The sequence below is a fragment of the Schistocerca nitens genome, chromosome 10, assembly GCF_023898315.1.
Source record: "Schistocerca nitens isolate TAMUIC-IGC-003100 chromosome 10, iqSchNite1.1, whole genome shotgun sequence".
Classification (NCBI taxonomy): domain Eukaryota; kingdom Metazoa; phylum Arthropoda; class Insecta; order Orthoptera; family Acrididae; genus Schistocerca; species Schistocerca nitens.
The window spans coordinates 14,203,094-14,224,987 of NC_064623.1; the positions used below are offsets into that span (position 1 = coordinate 14,203,094).

The 21,894-nt window shown below is 39.1% G+C and overlaps 1 protein-coding gene across 3 annotated transcripts in view; it reads left to right on the forward strand.

Annotated features, from left to right (window-relative positions):
* Positions 1-21,894, forward strand: part of LOC126210275 (endoribonuclease Dicer-like) — a 334,521-nt gene that overhangs the window by 119,903 nt on the left and 192,724 nt on the right. For all 3 annotated transcript variants that reach the window (XM_049939469.1, XM_049939471.1, XM_049939470.1), the window contains 2 exons: positions 742-1,113; positions 20,834-21,059. In XM_049939469.1, the coding sequence (XP_049795426.1) occupies positions 742-1,113; positions 20,834-21,059 (598 nt within the window). The remainder of the gene's footprint in view (positions 1-741; positions 1,114-20,833; positions 21,060-21,894) is intronic.

Sequence of the window (21,894 nt, forward strand, 5' to 3'; positions counted from 1 at the left end):
CACATATGTATGTGACATGTGACTTCAGGTACCAGAACTGCCGCGAGCTCAATGATGGCTGAGCGGCGCCTTTACAGCCAGTTCGTCTGGCATGACCTCTTCCGCCTCCACAATCTTTGAGAACCTGGGATATAAGATTCTTCTTCCGCTCGCTTCGCCGTTGGGTCGAAGGGTAGATAATAGATACAAGAGAGGAAAGTGAAAGACACCCTTGGGCCTCGGAAACCTAATACCGTTGGGGTCGAAGAAACCAAGAGTTGGCCGAGAGGGGCCGGATAGGAAAGGAAACAGGAGAAGCCTGACACAAGTAAGTGGAAGTAATGCCAGGCTTAGCTAAGGGCCCGTGTGGTTGCCACCCACATACTCCCAAGACGGGAGCCCCCTGTCCCTGTATGTTCCCACAAACAGCATTTTACTGTACTCCAGCCTTACACTGCTATCCCAACCCCTCCCCGCCCCAGCCTTCTCGTTACCCCCACTACCCAGATTATTCGCCAATCAAGCACCGCTACTCACAGTTTAGCCTCCTGGTTGTGTGTGTGTTTTTTGTTTAATTCCGATGAAGACCTTTTTGGCCGAAAGCTTACTGCTTTAACGGTCTTTTTTCTGTGCCTATCTGCGACTCAGTGTCTTCACTGTATGGTGGATAGTAACTATCCAAGCCTTTAAGGTACTTAAGAATTTTTCGTCATTAGTGGTGAACAAAATTTTGAAAGTGACACGTTACCTTTTTTCTGCCAGTTTCTCAACCAACCCGGAAGAAATGTTAATGAGTTACGATAAATCAGAGGAAGTAGAAGCCCTGCAGAAAGCCAGACGTATGCTGGAAGACTGTGAAGACTTCATCCTTTCGGTGGACTTCATGGAGGACTCAACTTTAGAGATTGACGGACCTGATCACTCGCACTTGATGATTGACAAAAAGAAAATCAACAAGAAGTTGAGGAATGTGTTGGGTGACGTCAGGTACCAGCTCGGTGAGGTCGGTGTGTACGGCGGTTACCTGGCCACACTGTTGCACAAGGTGGAGCTGATCCGATGGCAGCAGCACGCAGAGAATAGTACTATCTCAGTGTTGCTGGAGACGATGGTAACGACTCTCCACTGTGTCGGGTGAGTGCTGACGACATTGAATTGTTTAATCGTGTTTTGTGGTTTATTTAGTAAATGCAGTTGCTGTAGTTCGTGGCACCTATAGGGGATGTTTAGTTAACTTTATTTTAGATTTAAAAAATTTTCTCACTTTTCTTTTTTTTAAATTAATTTCACTAAATAAGTTGGACGACACATTTTGGTAGCATTTTGCCAATTTCAGGTCACCAAATGTTGCTGTTTCATAAAAGAAATGCAGTCTTCCACCCAGGGTGCATTATTATCAGTCTTTTTATTTCACAGTATTAGCTGATTGAGATGATGTGCATTTTACAAGTTGTTTCTGTGAAGCCAGTGTATAACATGTATTACATACTTCATAGGATAGGTTGCTGCTCACTGCATAAAGGAGCCATTGAATCGCAGACAGGCACAGTGAAAAATAATGCTGGTAATATTTCAGCTTCTGGACGAAGTCATTCTTCAGAAGTAAAAAACTTACACGTATTTGCGCAAGAACAACTCATACACACACGGCGCGGAGACTGGCCATGTGCATGGGAGGTGCTCTTTTGTGTGTGTGTGTGTGTGTGTGTGTGTGTTTTTCAACTTCTGAAAAATGTCTTTGAAATCTGAAATATTTCTAACATTATTTTTCATTCTGCCTGCCTGCGATTCAATACCTGCTGTATGTGGTGAGTAGTGGTCTATCCTTTCCATATTGTTGTTAAACATCATATGATGTCACATGCTTACAAATTTGTGTAACTGGTCCGTACTACATACATGAATGTACCATGTGATTTGCATTGTGTGTTACCATATCCTCATATTTTACATAGTCACTGTGTGTGGATATGTAGAGTGTGTGTTGTGTAAAATGTAGATTGTCGTGTTGATATGTAAATGTGTGTCATATATAAATGCTGGCATTCTAAACTTCAATGAAAACAATGTTCCACACTTGTCAAGCATTTGAATAACACTACTATCATAAAGACATTTGTAAATGAATTTAAAACTCGAGACACATTTTATAGAGAACACTGTTCTCGGCAAAACAATGTGACACTATCCAGTTTACAATAAACGATAGTTAAGATTTACCAAAAACGGTTATCACTTAGGAGATCGATCTTCTCAGAGTGTAGTGGGGATGTGTTGCCTAACTATTGCATATCTTTAGTGGGCAAGTTTAACCTTATCATATCATTATATAATGAGATATAGTACTCTATTATGAAAAGGAAAGTTGCCACTCACCATGTAGTGGAGAAGCTGAGTTGCAGATAGGCACACACACACACACACACACGACTGCAGCCTCGGGCAACTGTAACTGTGGCCACAGTTGCCTGCAGACGAAGGCCTTACGGGCCGAAAGCTTTAATTGTGACAGTCTTTTTGTTGTGCCTATCTGCGACTCAGCGTCTTTGCTATATGGTGAGTGGCAACTTTCCTTTTTCATAATATTGATATTGTGCTCTATCTTAAAATTTCGTCAAAGGGTAGGGAGTATGATATCTCACTCTTTTTGGGACTGTACGTTAACCTAACATATTCCATTTGTATTAGACGTATATATGTCGTACATCTTGCACACGCAAATACAGGGATTGGACAAAAATATGGAAGCACTGTGAGAAATGCCTGCTTGAACATAAAAACATGTAGGTTGCACTGTTTTATTTGACCACGAACGTCACCTGTGTAATGTCCTTAGTAAGTTGCGTGTCTCTGTCACGGCCAAATCAGTGTTCTGTGTAGTTGTGTGTTAATTATGTCAGAGGTAAGTGAATTTGAATGTAGGCAAAATGTTTGTGTTTCTGTGGCAGTTGCTTCCTTAAGAAAGGTAGCCAAAATGTTCGTTATTTTCGAGAGGCATCACGTCGAAGATTACACGGCATGCAGGGGAAGTGGAGAACATCGTTCACTGAGTCACAACGTAACCAAAAGTGTGTGTTGAAGGATTGTGAGAGAGGGTCATTGAAGAGGCCTTTAACAAAAGAAAAGAAAAAAAATAGGATGAGAGCTGCAAAGGTCACTGCACTATTGAATTTTGTACTTGCGAACCCTGTCAGCTGTCAGTACCAAAACAATACGACGGGAGCACCATTTGTGGGGTGAGCTGGAATTCCAAAACTACTCATCAGTGATGCAAATTCCCGTAACAGGAAAACGTGGTGCCAGAGCTATAAAACCTTGGTTGTGGAACAGTGGAAGAATGTCATTTGGTCAGACGAATCTAATGTCGAACTGTTTCCAACTTCCAGCTGAGCATATGTCACAAGAGTGAAACAGGCTGGGGTTCGATAGTGATTTGGGCACTCGTATTGTGGTATTCCGTAAGCCCCGCGCTTACTCTGCAAGGTTGCATTGCTGCCAACGATTATGTGACCATTTTGGCATTTTGTACTTAAAACAGCATGTAATGTATCTTGCAGCGGTCTCTCCGCGATATTTTCAGAAATTTTATAAATTATATAACTCGGTACATATCTTGAAATATCTCTTCTTATCTTACCGATTCCTAAACTCTAATATACAATGATTATCAGTGCAAAGTAGTTTCAAGTCCTATTATTCCTTGGAGCGTCCATTTACTCCCTGGAATAGCTTCTCTGCTACCTATGCTTTCTCGTATGAAAAGAATGAAGGATCTTGCCGATTAGCCGTGAAAGGAGGAGGATGTATATGTATGTATTGTTGAGCTAGTCGCCATCTTGACGAGATTCTGTATGAGAAGGAATTTAATATATGAACTAAACTAAAGTAAGTGTGTTCGCGTATTATTTAACTGATTATTATTGACAGTGTCTGCTTACTACACTGTGTTGCACGGGATCAGTGGGGAACGTCTGATTTACACTGGACGAACCTGCCGTTTTGTATGCTCAAGATATCCAGTTACTTCAAATAAATTATCTAACACTGTCTTACCAGCAGATCTCCGGTCTTCCCCATGTGATCACCGAAAGTTAATAATTATTACAAATGTTTTCAGGAGATCGACTGACAATTTGCGTCGCACCGAGACTTCAAAATTGCTTCACTGCCTTATGGAATTTAAGTTAAGCTCAATTTAATCAGCATAGAACAGTATTGAACTGTGTGAATGTGATAAGCCTGCTTTGTGAGTGAAAATTCCCTGAACATACGCATGTTTTTACTATCCTGACCAGTGAAGCTAAATCAGGCCGGTGTGAGAGAGGTTTTTAAATTTTTTGAATGCCACACAAAAAAATATTAAAAGCACTCAGAAATTTTATAATCTCCAGAGGGGCTCCTCTAACAGTTATCGCAATTCCATATAATTATTGCCAGAATTTAAAAATTTAAAGTGCTACTGCAATCAACCCATTAACGGGTGTAATCTTACATTAAAGGATTAATAGAATAAATCAAGCATTAAAGATAGAAATTGTGCACATGTTGAGGCACCTTAACTCACAGAACACAAACTACCCAGACTGTATTCATCTGGTATTTGAGAATGAGACCACTTAGCAACTTTCAACTAACTTTATACGTTATTTCAAACCTTTTCTAAACTTTTTCTCACTTGTAGCCCAACAAAATAATGAAAAAGAAACAGTTTATTGGATACTGAATGTTCGCTATATATGTGGTAATACTGAAGCTTCAAGCATGGCATTTTAATTTATTACTTCTTTACTAGACATTTGAAGTATTCAATCCTATAAAGAATTGAAGGTGGGGGGTGTTTCTGGTTCATCCCTAAACTAAACCATTGAAGACTACTGTCTGCATCCAGAGGAATGACTGATTAGAAAGATCAAACAATGGAAACTACAGGCTGGAATAACAACAATATTTGGAATAGGATAGATTGCTGCTCAGTGTAAAGACGACCTGTTGAGTTGCAAACAGGCACAAATAAAAGACTGTTAAACATGTATCAGTTGGAGTTGCTGGTGGTGTCGGCTGAGTGTGCATGAGGTGTGCTTGCCTGTGTGAAAGTGTGTATTCTTTACTGAGGAAGGCTTTGGCCAATACCTAAATGTGTAAGAGTCTTTCTGATGTGCCTGTCTGCAGCTCAATGGGTCATCTTTATGGTGAGTAGCAATCCATCCTATTCCGAATTTTGTTAATGACAAAGAACAATATAAGTTGGTTGGGTGTTAATTATTGTAAAATGATGTATTTTTACAGGTTTTACATTTAATAATAAATTTGTTTGTGATAATCCAATCAAACTTATAGGCATACTAAAAATAGATGATTTAAAAATTATAAATTATGTAAAAGTTATTAATAAAAAAAACTTTTAGTGATGTATGATTGATTGTGTATAAATTTGTTGTTGAAGCTATTGAATGTTGCATGAATGCCTCTAGTGGCAGTGACTCTTGCAAATCTGCTCTGAAACTCTTGCATTTTATGGTCTCAGCATGACTATCCGAAGCACTTTTCTCCAAGCTGGAAACATTGATCAATTTCTTGCACCAACTACAAAGCTGCACTGTTTTTCAAATCAGGAGCAGCTCATGGAAATAAAAGCTTGTAAGACTCTTGATATTATGTTGTGCCTATGTGCGATTTCACAGGGTTGCCACAGGTTCTGGAAATCAGGGAATATCAGGGAATTTCAAACACATCAGGGAAACCACGGAAATTAAAAACACTGGAAAAATATCGTTTTTGTCTCGGTAGATGAAACGATTTTTTTACTGAGGTGTCTTGCATCGTCGCTGGCTGTGTACCGCTTCCCTACTCTCACATTACTACTGCTCCTCTGCTTCCTGTCATTCCCCTCAGATTGCAGTCAGTGTTGCCACCTCTTGTCGCTGCTAGCCCAGCAGCTGCCGACGAGATGTGGGGAGGCGTGAGGGGTGATTTGTTCAGATCTGATTCTCAGAGACTGTAGACACAGTGGCCGGAGACACGGCGGTCATGGGTGCTCGAGTCGTGACTGAGTGATTGTGTGAATGTGTGTGTTCTCTCATTTTCTGACAAGGGCTACGGCCGAAAATTTCATTGAGAAAGAGTGATTGTCTTTTCTACGTGCACGTCTGCGGCTCAGCGATCATCTTTACGGTGAGTTGCTGCCTATCCTCATTAGCATTGCTTCTCTGAGTATTTGCGTAAGTTACTTGTTGCACGGGTCGATCACCGCGGTCTAATTTTATCGACACGGTGTTTGTGACGTGTGAATACTCGGCTACACGAGTGGATTTCCGCGTCGGGCCAAAACCGCAGGCGATTTCTGCAGATATCTCTAACGGATCGGGCCCTCCGATCCTAAGCCCGTCATTTCCCACTAATGTGCAGGCCCTGCCTGTCGGATGTAGTCTCACTGATCCACCGCAGGCCACGTCTGTCTGTGTGTGGCGTAATGCGGTGGATTTTCGTGGTTTACCCGTCGACCCGGGACTGCGGTGCTCCTCGGCAGGCCAGAGGCCGCGGGCAAAGGATTTCAGGAATTGAAACTGTCTCACCGCAACTACGTTGTACAGTATGGTGCTTTATACACATTTTATTTGTTCTAGTACATTTTGGCACTTCAGACGTACTGTATATCTTAGAAGATACGGACGATAAGAATAAGAAAATTGTCAAGTCACTGACGGTTTGTACGCTGTGTACTCATATATTTCTTGAAAGAAGAACCGTGCAGTACCTGTAAAATAATAGATGTCACACAGTGGGTAAGAACCGTCAATAACAAACACAATAGAACCGACATTTCGTTGGCAGTCACCTACAGTGTCGGTTTACACAGTTCTTCCCTGTCTTATACACTTCATTCTAGAGGCCTACTTTTTTCTGAGGTTATTTCTGAAGTCAGTGAAGGTATTTTATAGCCGTCTTGCGACTCCTAGGAAATGCATATTTTTGTTACCAAATGTGTTTCGTTTAGTTGAAACAAAATAACATTAGTGGTCTTAATGAAACACACACACCATTTTGCTTGCTTTTTTCCATCTAAAAACAGTTCGTTACAGAAGACATTGATGTTAGTACTTAAGATTTTTGCTCACATCGGGAAACACCGTATGCTTGCAAGTTTCTTTTAGATATTTCCTTGTTTGCAGTACTGTTTCTTGTACCATAACTGCAAACACAGATTGTCAACTTACATCTTAACTTACCCTTGAGACCTCAAAATTTGTCAGGGGAAAATGCTAAAACTTGTCTGGAAATCGGGGAAATATCAGGGAATTTCACTTGGGGAATCTTGTGACAACCCTGTTTCAACATTTCTGAGGGTTCAACATCCTGAAAGCGAAAAAACTGATTTAAATAAACAGCTGGCACAAACTTATGTGAAACAGTGCTTCAGTTTTGTTCCATTTATTATTTTTCCATCTGCTGTTGATTGTATAGGGTTACCAACTGTAATAACCAAGTGAACATTCTTTTATTTGAAGGACTGTGCAGTTAAGATTCCATTGTTGACGCCATTAATCGGTTTTCTACGTACGTTCACCTGCTTCGAAGTGAAAGGTCTACCGAATACAAGAATGCGTTTGACTGAAGGCCATTTTCTTGGTGCCTTAGTCCCTGCACTTAATGCTGCTTGGAACTACAACCGAGCAGCACAATCCAACCGTGTGTGGCATTGCATCAAGTAACCGTCATGCAGTAACAGTCCCTTGTTTGAAGTTGATCTGTGCAGGTGTTTGATTGGAAAACTCCCGGTCCACCCATATCTACAACTCTATCTATGATAGGTGAAGCGAGAAAAATTATTAGAAACTTTGTGTAGTGCTGCGAACAGAAGAAAATGAGGAACAGGCGAGTACATTAGTACGGTTAATAATTAGTTAATACTGATAACTGTGTTAACGCCACAAAATGAGACATGATCATAAATGATTAAAGTGGCATTTATCTCCTCCTGTTTGAATAATTGTGTCGTAACTATCTCAATTTAATTTCATTACTAAATATAAGCACCGCGTGTAATGTGAATGTTGCTATATATACGCATTCACAAAAGCTTGTTATTCCTGTGCATCATTTTTACCGTAGCAGGTGATTGGTACGAAGCACGCTGCTGCTAGTACCGCTTCCTCACACCTCTCCTCACCCCACGGTCACGGAGGTGTCTGTTCCACTGCTCCCGAGGCTGTTACCATTCCACTTGGGGAAATGGCCGAGCATTTGTCCCCAACCTTCAGATTTAGTGACACAAGATGGTGGATTAGCCCAGGGTGAAACCACAGGCCAGATTGGTCGTTCGTAACATTATGTCAGCCTGTCGCCGTCGACCAGTTGTTCTGTTAGACACCTGTCGGTACAAGTCGGCAGTTTTCGTGATGTGATGCCTACAACAAAGATTAACTGTTGTTCCAATAAGTGTCGCAATAGGTGTAATTTAATTTAAGGTATTGAATAAAATTTAACATCTCCTCTATAAAGCACTTCTATAAAACTTGTTCCTGCCGTGTGTTGTTTGTACCGTAGTAGCGGGTCGGTACTTTGCGCCTGACTTCAAAGCAGTGAATTCCCTCCTCACTCCCCAACTATTATGCAGTGGCACAAATCAGCTTCCTTGGATCTCCACCTCGTGTGACAGGTATCAAACAGTTAGGAACCTTTGTGTACATATAGGATCACCGACAGGTAGTACGTGTACAACACGTCGATTTTCCTTTGAATATTCTAAAGCTATTTGAAATATCACCTATGGTTTAAACTGATAATTTAGATTGGGTGTGCACAAAAAAAAGCTTCTGAAAAAATTAAAAGGTTTCTCCCTGATTTTGAAAATTCCTGTCTTTTTTCCCTGTGTCCATAAGCAAAAATTGCTGTGTGCCAAGATGTAAATTCACGGTGATGTTCATATGTGGATGCTACATCATATATTTCGACATTTATACGTTTTACGGCCAGTAAATTGCACACAAGTCTGGTTGTAATGCAAGACTTAGGTACACAATTGATTTAATAATGGTCAAGCCATCGAAAATTTGTCATCGATAAATAAATGAAACTTCTTATTCATCTTAATATGGATCCTCTAATGGTTTACTGTAATCACATAAAAGTTGCAGACTACCTCAACTCTAGCATACTGGAGACACTGATTAGTATGAAATGCTGAAAATAAAATTTTTGTTGTCCACGGAAGCTGTTATGCAACTTGCAACTGGAATGGAGCCTAACTATTGACCATTGAGTAATATAGATGACTGTGACTTTCAGCAAGAGTGAGGTTAGACCAACAAGCCAAAAGCGAGTTCTTGTATTGTACGACTTGAGACTTGAGAATCACATTGCCCCATTATGCGCATGAGGTTCTTCTCACTACTAGGTATGAAAAAAACTCAGTTTCTTTCTTAAAGTACGAGACGAAAAAGGTTAGATCCAGACTTGAGAATAAAATGTGGATGGGTTTCATAGCAGTTTTTTTTTTTTTAAAAAAAAGGAGGAAAATAGGAATTTTGTCCCAGTTTCAAGAAAATTACATTAGAAACAGTTTTTAGCTTGAGTTAAAATTTATTAATTTGTTAATGTGTATTATTTCCTACAAATATTCATTATTTATCATTTTTTTAAATAGGAGTTCCAGTATCAAACAAAGCAATATTTTCGAAGCCACAGATTGAGTGGATGAAACAGTGTACGGTGCACGCACTCTCCTTTACTAGAAGACGATGTTACAAGAGTTGAAATTTTGTAGTGTTTGCGCACCATCAGGTGTCATTTGTCAGTTCGGAGTTCAGCATACTGTGTGGCATTGTTCCCTTAATTACTTTTGGATTGTAAGATTGGAAAGAAAATGCAGTTGAAAAAAAAAAAAAAAAAAAACACTTTGTTACAGTGCTGTATACAGACTGGTGCCATACTTTTACTGACCGTATTTACAAATGTGAAACGATCATACTCAAATTTGATGAAAGCATGAATGCTGTTTCTCGAGAGATCAAGATGGCTTTATAGGTACGAGATATCTACTTCTACAAGGATACTGTGCAAATCAGTGTGTTCATCGAACCACAATTCTGTCTTATTCCAATGTCGTATAGCATGCAGAAAGAATGAACACCTATATCTTTCCGTACGAGCTCTGATTTCCCTTATTTTATCACAGTGATCATTTCTCCCTATGTATGTCGGTGTCAACAAGGTATTTTCACATTTGGAGGAAAAAGTTGGTGATTGGAATTTCGTGAGAAGATTCCGCTGCAGCAAAGAAGACCTTTGTTTTAATGATGTCCACACCAAAACCTGTATCAGTTCAGTGACACTCTCTCCCCTATTTCGCGATAATACAAAATGAGCCGGCCACTGTGGCTGCGCGGTTCTAGGTGCTTCAGTCTGGAACTGCTACGGTCGCAGGTTCAAATCCTGCCTCGGGCATGGATGTGTGTGATGTCCTTAGGGTTAAGTAGTTCTAAGTTTTGGGGGACTGATGACCTCCAATTTTAAGTCCCATAGTGCTCAGAGCCATTTGAACCATTTTGAATACAAAATGTGCTGCCCTTCTTTGTACTTTTTCAATGTACTCCTTCAATCCTACCTGGTAAGGATCCCACACGGCGCAGCAATATTCTAAAAGAGGACAGACAATCGTAGTGTAGGCAGTTTTCTTAGTAGGTTTGTTACATTTTCTAAGTGTTCTGGCAATAAAACGCAGTCTTTGATTACCCTTCCCCACAACATTTTCTATGTGTTCTCTCCAATTTAAGTTGTACATAATTGTAATTCCTAGGTATTTAGTTGAATTTACAGCCTTTGGATTTGACTGATTTAACATGTAACTGAAGTTTAATGGATTCCCTTCAGCACTAATGTGGATGACCTTGCACATTTCTTTATTTAGGGTCAACTACCAATTTTTGCACCATACAGATATCTATTATAAATCATTTCGCAATTTGTTTTGATCTTCTGATGACATTATTAGTCGATAAATGACAGCGTCATCTGCAAACAACTTAAGACGGTTGCTCAGATTGTCTCCTGAATCATTTTTGTAGATAAGGAACAACAAAGGGCCTACAACACTACCTCAGGGAATGCCAGAAATCACTTCTGTTTTACTCGATGATTTTCAATCGCTGAGACGATATTCTGGAAGCACGCAATTTCACTACAAGCCACTTGTGTGGTACAGTGTCAAAAGCCTTCCAGAAATCCAGAATCAATCTGAAATCCCTTGTCAATAGCACTCAACACTTCATAGAAGTAAAGAGCTAGTTGTGTTTCACAAGAATGTTGTTTTCTAAACTCTTGTTGACTGTGTGTCAATAGCCCGTTCTCTTCAAGGTAATTCGTAATGATCGAACACAATATATGTTCCTAAATCCTGCTGCATATCGATGTTAAGGATGTGGACCTGTAATTTAGTGAATTACTCCTACTACCTTTCTCGAATATTGGTGTGACTTGTGTGACTTTCCAGTCTTTGGGTACGGATCTTTTGTCGAACGAACGATTGTATATGATTGTTAAGTATGGAGCTATTACATCAGCATACTGTGAAAGGAACCTAATTGGTATGTAGTCTGGGCCAGAAGATTTGCTTTTATTAGGTGATTTAACATTAACTGATTTAATGTTACTTGGATTTCATTTTTCTGAATGATACAAAGAGCAAATTATTTACTCAAAAATGTAAAAAAATCCTTGGGTTTGGAAAACAAAACTTTTGAATGTTATCTGTAGCTGGGCAAAACAAGAATTTAAAACTTCTGGACAACTTTAACAAGGAACCAAAAGAATCCTCCTTTGGTGTTCTATAACTGCTGGAAATTGATACCTGAAGTTTGCTCATATTACATGGTCCTTTCGAAACAGGCATATCTGAAACTAACTGGGTAACTGTCCTTTTTGGGACTGTTTTATTATTTATTTCATGGTTCTTCTCCACGGAGGACACACTAAACTGAAATACCCGCATCTTCATCCCATCCTATGTCACTTTGAGGAACAGGATGTACTAAAAATGCTAATGCAGCTGAAAAAGCTGTGCAAGTTCTCTAATATATTTGAACTTGTGTTACTGAGATACCGAAATCGAAAGTCATTCCTGAGTCATCAAGTTTGAGAATTGTTTCTGAAGCTGTCAACAAAAAATTGATTACTGAAAACTGACATTCCTCAGTTCAACAGCACATTTCTTGGAAACATTTTTACTCAGTATTCAGAGCACTGTTGTGATGGCTCCATTTCTGTATGATGAACCACATAATCATATGAATGTTTCAATGCAGTGAATTTTGAAACTAGACATTTTAAAAAGCAAAAATTCTTATTCAATGAAAACTGACTTGAAGGATACCACTTGGAAGTTAGGGTTGATCCAGAAAGTGTGCATGGCTCAGTGAAGCTATTCCACTCATGATGACTGGGAAATATGGGATTGAGTCCCATTCTGGCACAGATTTTCACATGTCAATGTTTTGTAGCTTATGAGAAGGAATTCACAGTCAGTAAATAAATTTCGAAGTAAAGAATTCAGTTATGGCAAGACAGTTCAATTAGGATTTTGCTACAAGAAATGCACTAAAAAATTTTAAGAATGTATCTGAAGAAGAAATAACATTTCTAAAGGAAAATATTCAAAGATGCATTACTAAGGAAGTTCAAAGGAAGGTCAACCTTTAACTACAACTTAACACGTGCTTTCCTGCTCGAATGCAGAAGTCGCATTAAACTACGGAGTAGATCACAGGAAATTGATAGTACGTATGGGAAGGATGTTGGATTCAAAGGCAGACCATGTCAAACTTGAATTTATGGACATTTGCAGAGAAAAAAAAGACTGAAAATGATATGGGATCTGATAAGAAAAGTGAAAAATGTCTCAGTAAATTCTGGATTGATATAATCAAATTATGTACAAAGTTGTGTGCAAATTTCTGAGATTTTGTGTGAAGTATTTTAATAATCTCACATGGAAATGCTTCTCTTGAGTGAGACTTTTCTGTAAACTCCAAAGTTATAGTTGAAAATCAAACAGAAAAAAAGCTTTATTGTTCAAAGATACGTACAGTAAGCTTGGTGGGTATACTTTTGGTTTTCAGATTCAGATGTGATTATCATGACTTTTTTTTCAGCTTCTGCAATATTTATATTAGTGAACATTGGGACTCATATGAAAGGATTATGTACTAATTAGTACAGTACATGTTCTAAAATGCAGAGGAAGTAACGGGAAAAAAGTTGGTGGTCAAAGGTAGCATGGATTTTGGGGATAGTGATTGGCCTATATTTCTACCATGGCTGTTAGCTACCATTCCATTTGTGGTCAGTATTTCAAAGACATATTGTAACTTGGATCACATTGAAATAAATACTTTGGAGTCAAGTTTACTTAAGAACTGTATTAAGCCTCATAAAAGAAAAAAAACCTAGTACAGTACGTAAATCAAACAGTGTGATCCATTTTCAAAATTATGCATACAATGAAAGATACTAAGATGCAGTACCACACACATACCTCCAAATTCAGTTGAGCATAATATCTTCAATTTTATCCATCTTAAACCTGACTCGAAGAGTAACCCATGTTCTAGGGGCAGCGTCTTTGATTAGTAATCAAAACGTCCTTGGTCCCGGTTTCATAACCTGCCACCCTTTAAATTTTGACTGATAACCAGCATTTGCAACTGAAGACTTCTGGCATAAGAAGTCACCGTCATTCTGCCCATGACTTTGTCAAAGGGGGCGGAGGAGCTGACAGAGGTTCGGGGCACTGTCTTGTCCAAGAGATGGGAAACTGGCCTTAAAGGCAGAAGAATCAGCAAAGGTCAGTGGCATGAGGATGCAAAGGCAATGGAAACCACTGCATTAAAGTCACGTAACACGTATCCACGTGACAAGTGGCCTGTAATTGAAAAAAATGTCATGATGATCTGTGGGAGGGAACTGCCAAGGGGGAGGTGACCATGAGAAAAAGTTTGAATAACCAACAAAAGGATAACAGTCTACGAGTCAGGGTGTGGAATGTCAGAAGCTTCAATGTGGTAGGAAAGCTAGAAAACCTGAAAAGAGAAATGCAGAGGCTTAATCTAGATAAGTTATGTGTCAGTGAAGTGAAATGGAAAGAAGACAAGGATTTCTGGTCAGACACACATGGGGTAATATCAACAGCAGCAGAAAATGGTATAACAGGAGTAGGATTCGTTATGAATAGGAGTATGTTACTCTGAACAGTTCGGTGATAGGGTTGTTCTTATCAGAATCAACAGCAAACCAGCACCGATAATGATAGTTCAGGTATACGTGCCGATGTCGCAAGCTGAAGATGGAGAGAGAGAGAGAGAGAGAATATGAGGATATTTAAAGGGTAATGCAGTATGTAAAGGAAGATGAAAAACTAATAGTCACAGGGGACTGGAATGCAGTTGTAGAGGAAGGAATAGAAGAATCAGTTATAGGAGAATATGGGCTAGGGACAAGGAATGAGAGAGGAGAAAGACTAATTGAGTTCTGTAATAAATTTCAGCTAGTAATAGTGAATACTCTGTTCAAGAATCAGAAGAGGAGGTGGTATACTTCGAAAAGGCCAGGTGATACGGGAAGATTTCAGTTAGATTACAACATGGTCAGACAGAGATTCTGAAATCAGATACTGGATTGTAAGGCATACCCAGGAGCAGATATAGACTCAGATCACAATTTAGTTGTGATGAAGAGTAGGCTGAAGTTTAAGAGATTAGTTACGACAAATTGATACGCAGAGAAGTGGGGTGCAGAAGTATTAAGGAATAATGAAATACGTCAGAAGTTCTCTAAGGCTATAGATACAGCAGTGAGGAATAGCTCAATAAGCAGTGCAGTTAAAGAGAAATGGACATCTGTAAAAAGGGCAATCACATAAGTTAGAAAGAAAAACATAGGTACAAGGAGGTAACTGCGAAGAGACCATGGGTAACAGAAGAAATGTTTCAACTGATTGATGAGAGAAGGAAGTACAAAAATGTTCAGGGAAATTCAGGAAAACAGAAATAAAAGTCGCTGAGTAATGAAGTAAATAGGAAGTGCAGGGAAGCTAAGACTAAATGGCTGCAGGAAAAATGTGAAGAAATCAAAAAAGAAATGGTTATTGGAAGGACAGATTCAGCGTATAGGAAAGTCAAAACAACCTTCAGTGAAATTAAAAGCAAGGATGGTACCATTAAGAGTGCAATGGGGGACTCCGTTGTTAAATGCAGAAGAGCAGAGCAGATAAGTGGAAAGAGTAAACTGAAGGCCTCTATAATGAGGAAGGTGTGTCTGATGGGATAGAAGAGATAGGGGATCCAATATTAGAATCAGAATTTGAGAGAGCTTTGGAGGACTTGAGATCAAATAATGCAGAAGGGATAGATAACATTCCATCAGAATTTCTAAAATCATTGGGGGAAGTGGTAACAAAATGACAATTCACGTTGGTGTGTAGAATATATGAGTTTGGCGACATACAATCTGACTTTCGGAAAAGTATCACACACACAATTCTGAAGACCGCAAGGGCTGACAAGTGGGACAATTAGCGCACAACCAGCTTAACAGCTCACGCACCCCAGTTGCTGACAAGAATAATATACAGAAGAATGGAAAAGAAAATTGAGGGCGTGTTAGGCGATGATCAGTTTGGCTTTAGGAAACATAAAGGCACCAGAGAGCAGCTGTGATGTTGCGTTTGATAAGGGAAGCAAGACTAAAGAAAAAGAAAAATCAAGACACGTTCATAGGATTTGTTGATCTGGAAAAAGTGTTTGACAAATTAAAATGGTGCAAGACGTTCGAAATTCTGAGGAAAATAGAGGTAAGGCACAGGGAGAGACAGGTAATATACAATATGCTCATGAGCCAAGAGGGTATAATAAGAGTGAATGACCAAGAATGAAGTGCTTGGATTTAAAGGGTGTGAGACAGGGATACAGTCTTTCGGTCCAACTTTTCAGTCTGTATGTTGAAGAAGAAATGATGGAAATGAAAATAAAGGTTCAAGAGTGGGATTAAAATACAATGTGAAAGGTTATCAATGATATGCTTTGCTGATGACATTGCTATACTTAATGAAAGTGAAAGAGAGTTACATATCCTGCTGAATGGAATGGACAGTCTAATGAGTACAGAATATGGATTGAGAGTTAACTGAAGAAAGATGAAAGTAATGAGAAGTAGAAGAAATGAGAACAATGAGAAACTTAACATCAAAATCGATGGTCATGAAGTAGATGAAGTTGAGGAATTCTGCTACCTACCAGCAAAATAACCAATGGCGGACAGAGCAAGGAAGACATCAAAAGCAGACTAGCCCTGGCAGAAAGGACATTCCTTTCCAAGAGGAGGCTACTAGTGTTAAACAGAGGTCTTAATTTGAGGGAGAAATTTCTGTGGATGTACGTTTGGAGCACAACATCGTATGATTGTGAAACATGGACTGTGGGAAAACTGTAACAGAAGAGAATCCAGGCATTTGAGATGTGGTGCTACAGACAAATGTTGAAAATTATATGGACTGATGAGGTAAGGAATGAGGAAGTTCTATGCAGAATCTGAAATGGAAGGAATATATATGTGGAAAACACAGACAAGGAGAAAGGACAGCATGATAAGACATCTGTTAAGACAACAGGGAAGGACTCCCATGGTAATAGAGGGAACTGTAGAGAGCAAATAATTGAAGACATTGGTTGCAAGTGCTGCTCTGAGATGAAGAGGTTGGCACTGGAGAGGAATTCATGGTGGTCCGCATCAAAACCAGTCAAAAGACTGATAACTCAAAGAAAAGAAATGTAACTCCTTGTTTCAAAATATCCAGTGCAGTTCAAACTAAGGTCACATGTTCATCATTTATTGAGACAATATCTTTCACCTGAGACCAAACTTCATTCCTTGTTTTGAGAGATATTTGAAATTATATGTTGTACATGAATCACTGCCTGGCCTGAACCACAACAGCTTCTAATTTGAGTGCTATATGACTGACATTTATTTCTCTTAGTTTTAGGGACATTATAAATGAGTTTTCGTCTGTATACTGATGGTTAATGTATGTATTCCTTAGTTCCATGCTGTCATTGGCATCAACACTGTTTAATAAATCATATATCATATCTGTAATCCTGGGATAACAATGACCAGTGGTCAAAGTTAACCCGAAACAGAGAAATCGTGCACATGACCTCGGAAATGTAATATAGTGGCAGATGTATACGTGCGAGCAAAAAAAAAAAAAAAAAAAAAAAAAAAAAAAAAAAAAAAAAAAAAAAACTGGTCAGTGGTCTGTTTTGAGAATTAATCAGGTAACATACATGATACAAAGGGTACTAGGAAAGTTTTGCAATACAATTTCATTTATTTAATTTCTTCGAAGTAATTTCCACCACAGTGAATACATCTCTCCAACCTCCAAAATGAATCCATAAACCAGTTTTCCCAAGTTTCTGAAGGGATTAAGGCACACTTGTTGTCCCAAGCACTCAGGAGGTCCTCATCACTTGAAAACTGCACTCCTTTCAGCTTCATAATCACATGTGGGAACAGTGCAAAGTCACAAGCAGCAAGGTGCAGACAGTTCTGTACCCCACAAATGTTCGGTGCATGCTTTGGCATGGTGAGCTGGAGCGTTGTCGTGCTGGAGGAACCGAGTGTCCATTCCTGACTTTGTTGGCAGGTTCTTCAACGATTGGATGACTTTGGGCAGGCACTGCTCAGTGTACCACTTAGCTGTGGCTGCCTCCAGCATGTCCAAAACAACACACTGCACAATTCCACTTGATTTGAAAAAACAACTGTCGATCGGGATTTTCTGACTGCCACAGGTGTTTTGAGTCGTAGTTGGCATGTCATAATAGTACAGCCGAATCTCGTCACCTGTCACGATGTTATTCACATACTGAGATTGCCCCCTTGGAAAACTTCTATTACATCTCCTGGCACCAAATCACGTGTCGTGTCATCTGTTCGTCCGTCAGTCTGTGCGGCACCCAGAGACAACAAAGTTTCTTTACTTGCAAATGATCATGCAGAATCGAACAAATTTCTGGTGCATTTAGCTTTAAGGTGTCCTCTGTCTGCTCATCGATTACTTACCTGTCTTCATTTAGTCAATGTTTTCCCCCGTAATTGACGATCATAACCTTTCCTCCATCTCAGCGTCCTCCAGAGTGAAATTTCCTCTTTTTCCTCTTTGGAATTCTCTGTACCACCTGAATATAGTTGTTCGATGTGGATACACATCAGTGAGTGTAAGAGTCATTTCTTCAAAGCACTGGTCTACGTTTAAACCGTGTGCAAAGCTGTACTGCAAAACTGGCTGAATCTCACTTCGTGACCACGATGACATAGTAAGCACTTCAAAATATGCCTGCTAGTGAACAACTGCGCCCACCGCAGCTACAATGCAAGTATGAAGCAGTCTCAGAACACAGCAGCAATCAGCCTCCTGCAGCTTATTTTTGTGTCGCATTGCAAAACTTTCCCAGGACCCTTTGTGTAAGGGGACTGATGACCTGAGATGTTAAGTCCCATAGTGCTCAGAGCCATTTGAACCCTTTGTGTAGCTGAAAACACTGTTTTCAGTTAAATGATACCAGTGGATTTTCCACAACCAGGTTTTAACACACTTTTTTTGTATACAATTATAAGTTGCAACAGGTTGCCCAACTGCTGTGCGAGAAAAGTAGTATTACATGGCGCCATTTATTGTATACTGATTTAACTTTGCCACCAAACAGTCTATATTAAACACCCGAGTGAGGGCCAGCAGAGAGCTATAAAACTCTTGGTGTATGTGTGGTCGAAGTAACCACGGCAGTCGAAGTATGCCAATTCAGAGACGCTAATGGTGTTGACAATTTCAACATCGACAAAAGTCTTGTACACTTTTTTCGCAATGCACGTTCTTTGTACAGGGACCATATGACAAATAAGGAGAAGGAAGGCGAAAGAGAAAAGGAGAAACAATTATTGAACAAATGAAAGCAAGCTGAAATCAAAGACTGGGAAACAAAAAGAGCAAACACATCAAGTGACGCAAGATTTTGGTAGAGGTAGAAAATTAAAAAAAAAAAAAAAAATGTGTCCCCTGAACTGCAGTTCTGGACAATTTTTCTCAACTCTACCCCCTTTCCTAAACCTCACTAGGCCTTTTCCTTCACCCCTCTTCCTTCCCCCTTCTATGCTCTTTCCAGGAGAAGAGCCACTGGCACCAAAAGCTTGCAAACTGTATGACCTTCTATGTGTGTGTTCTGCTGCTGCATGGTGAGCAGATTTTTTGTGTGTCCAACTACATAATATTTTCAAAAACTGATTGTTTTCAAAGATACAGTATTTAATATATTATAATTATTTTAATTTGTACTTGTAATATAGATCACTAAAGAAATATGTTGTTATTTATTATGGATATTTTGATAATTATCAATATAATTTTTTTAAAAAGATGGTGTTTTAGTGTCAAATTTAATGAAAAAGTAAACTGGAAAAAAATTTCCTTGGAAAAACCTGGAAAATACCTTCAATTCGAAAATGACCAATTGCAGGACACTGTGACAGTATGCTGTGTTCTCTCCACAGATATTCCTGTTCTGTGTTGGTACTCAGTACCATCATTTATTTACTGTATGTATTCCAGTCTCTGTCATCCTGTGCAGTTTTTACCCACTACAACTCCCTGTTCTCCAGGGGTTGTCAGTCTCTTTCATCTTAACACTTAGCCTGTACATGTGTGCATTTTCTTACTGATTCTTTGTAGAACTTCCCCACTTCATATCTCATCAGTCCACTTGATTTTCAGCATTCTGCCCTAAATACTTTGCCCCCCCCCCCCCCACTGTTAATGATTCACTTCTGTTCAATGATTTGCTCAAGATGCATGACCTCAGAAATTTGTCTCAAGTTAATGCCTATGTTTGGTACTAGTGGACCTAATTTTTGGAATAATGCCCTCTTTACATGTGTTAGTCTGCTTTTCATAATCTTCTTGCTTTGTCTTTAATGTCATTTGGCTCCCAAGATAACAGAATTCCTTTCCTGCAAGGTCCCCAGTTTTGATGGTAAATATATCACTTACTTTATTTCTACTAGTACTCGTTACACTTATCGTTCGGTTTCCTCACAATCCGTTTTCTGTGCTCATTAAACTGTTCTTTGCATTCAGCAGATCCTGTAATTATCCATCGCCTTCACTGAGGAATGCTGTGTCACCAGGGAATCTTATCAATCATATCGTTTCACTCTGAAATATGATCCCACTCCTTACTCTTTCTTTTGTTTCCACCACTGTTTCTTCAATGTACAAATTAAACAGCAAGGGTTTAAACCCTTTACAATCTGAGCGTTTTGTTCTTAGTCTTCTGTTCCCTTTTGGTTGTTGTACTTATTTTATATTACCTGTCTTTCCCTACATTGTATACCTATTGTATTTGAATTTCAAACATCTTGCACCACTTTCAGTTGTCTAATGCTTTGTACGGGTCAATAGGTCTTGTGAAATGTCTCGAATTTTCTGAGTGTGGTTCATTATTAAGTGTAATGTCACAACTGTCTCTCTGGCACCTTTACTTAAGCTAAAGCCAAACAATTTATCAAGTCAAAGACATACTGTTTTATGGAATTTTGAAATTTACTGGAAGCAAAGGTTCGTCTCCAGCTAACATAGTGGCGTGTTCCAAACTATTTACGCTACTCAGTCGTGACTAACCATAGAGTACATTGTGTGGCACGGACAGGAATATTAGTTTACATCAGAGAATTGTGATTGCTTTTTCTCACGCCTTCCCCTTTACTTTTGTTTTTATGCAGTAATATATTTTTTGTTTTGTTTTAGAAAGCTCTTATATGATGAAATGGAATGCACTCCAGAAAAGGAGCATCTGTTCCAATTTTCCAGTAAGAAGCTATTGGCGTTAGTGTCATTTATTCAGAAACTGTTTGCTGAGGAAATGAAAATAATGGAGGCTGAAAAAGATGATGGGAAAAGAAGACGGAAGTTTACAGTACTTGTGTTCGTAGAGAGAAGGTCTTCTGCCAAGTTATTGTATCAAATATTTAAGGTAACTAAGACCAGATTATGTACTTTTTTGGGTAGATGGTATAGCAAGTTGCATAAAAATATTTAATTGTAATAAAACAGTGCCAAAAGGGTACCTTTATGGTTGTGTTCGCTCTATTTGGTTTCATGTGTTGGATGAAATGTGCACTTACACTCGTTCAAATTTCCTAGAGGGCATTTCCAGTAATTATGGTTATTTTTCATAGCGCATAAGTGATTCTGAACATCTATATGTATAGGCTGAAAGCCACGTTATTTTGTGTTGTGAGAGATGTATAGTATACCAGCCTCAGCATATTTTCCCTTCCAACTGCTACCTTTCCTAATGGTGCAGGGATAGAACATTCATCTGTCATTCTCTGTATGAACGGAAAAAAATTGTCCAATTCACCATCACAGTTATTTCACAATATGCATGTGGGAAGAGTGATACAAAGTGGGACCCAAAAACTGCAAGTTTCTTAAGAAAAGCATATCCTTTTTTAAAAATAAAACATTAATCTCCTTAAATGTACTCCCCATTAGTACTAATGCACTTATCAAAATGTTTGGTCCAGTGTAGGAAAAACATTTTAAATTCATACTCTTTCATACCCGGTAGCACCACCTTGACATTGTGTTTTATGTTCCTTTCTAGTCCCTTTTCATCGTAGGAAATGGGAAGAAATCAGAGGGAGATAGATCTGGTGAAAAGTGCACTTGCATCAAGGTAATCATCTTTGTTGAGGCCAAAAAGTTTTGAACACACTCAACTGTGTGCGCAGGGGCCTTGTCACATTGCAAAACCAACTTGGGAGAATTCCACAAAACCAGATCTTTTCTTGCCAAATTTCTGC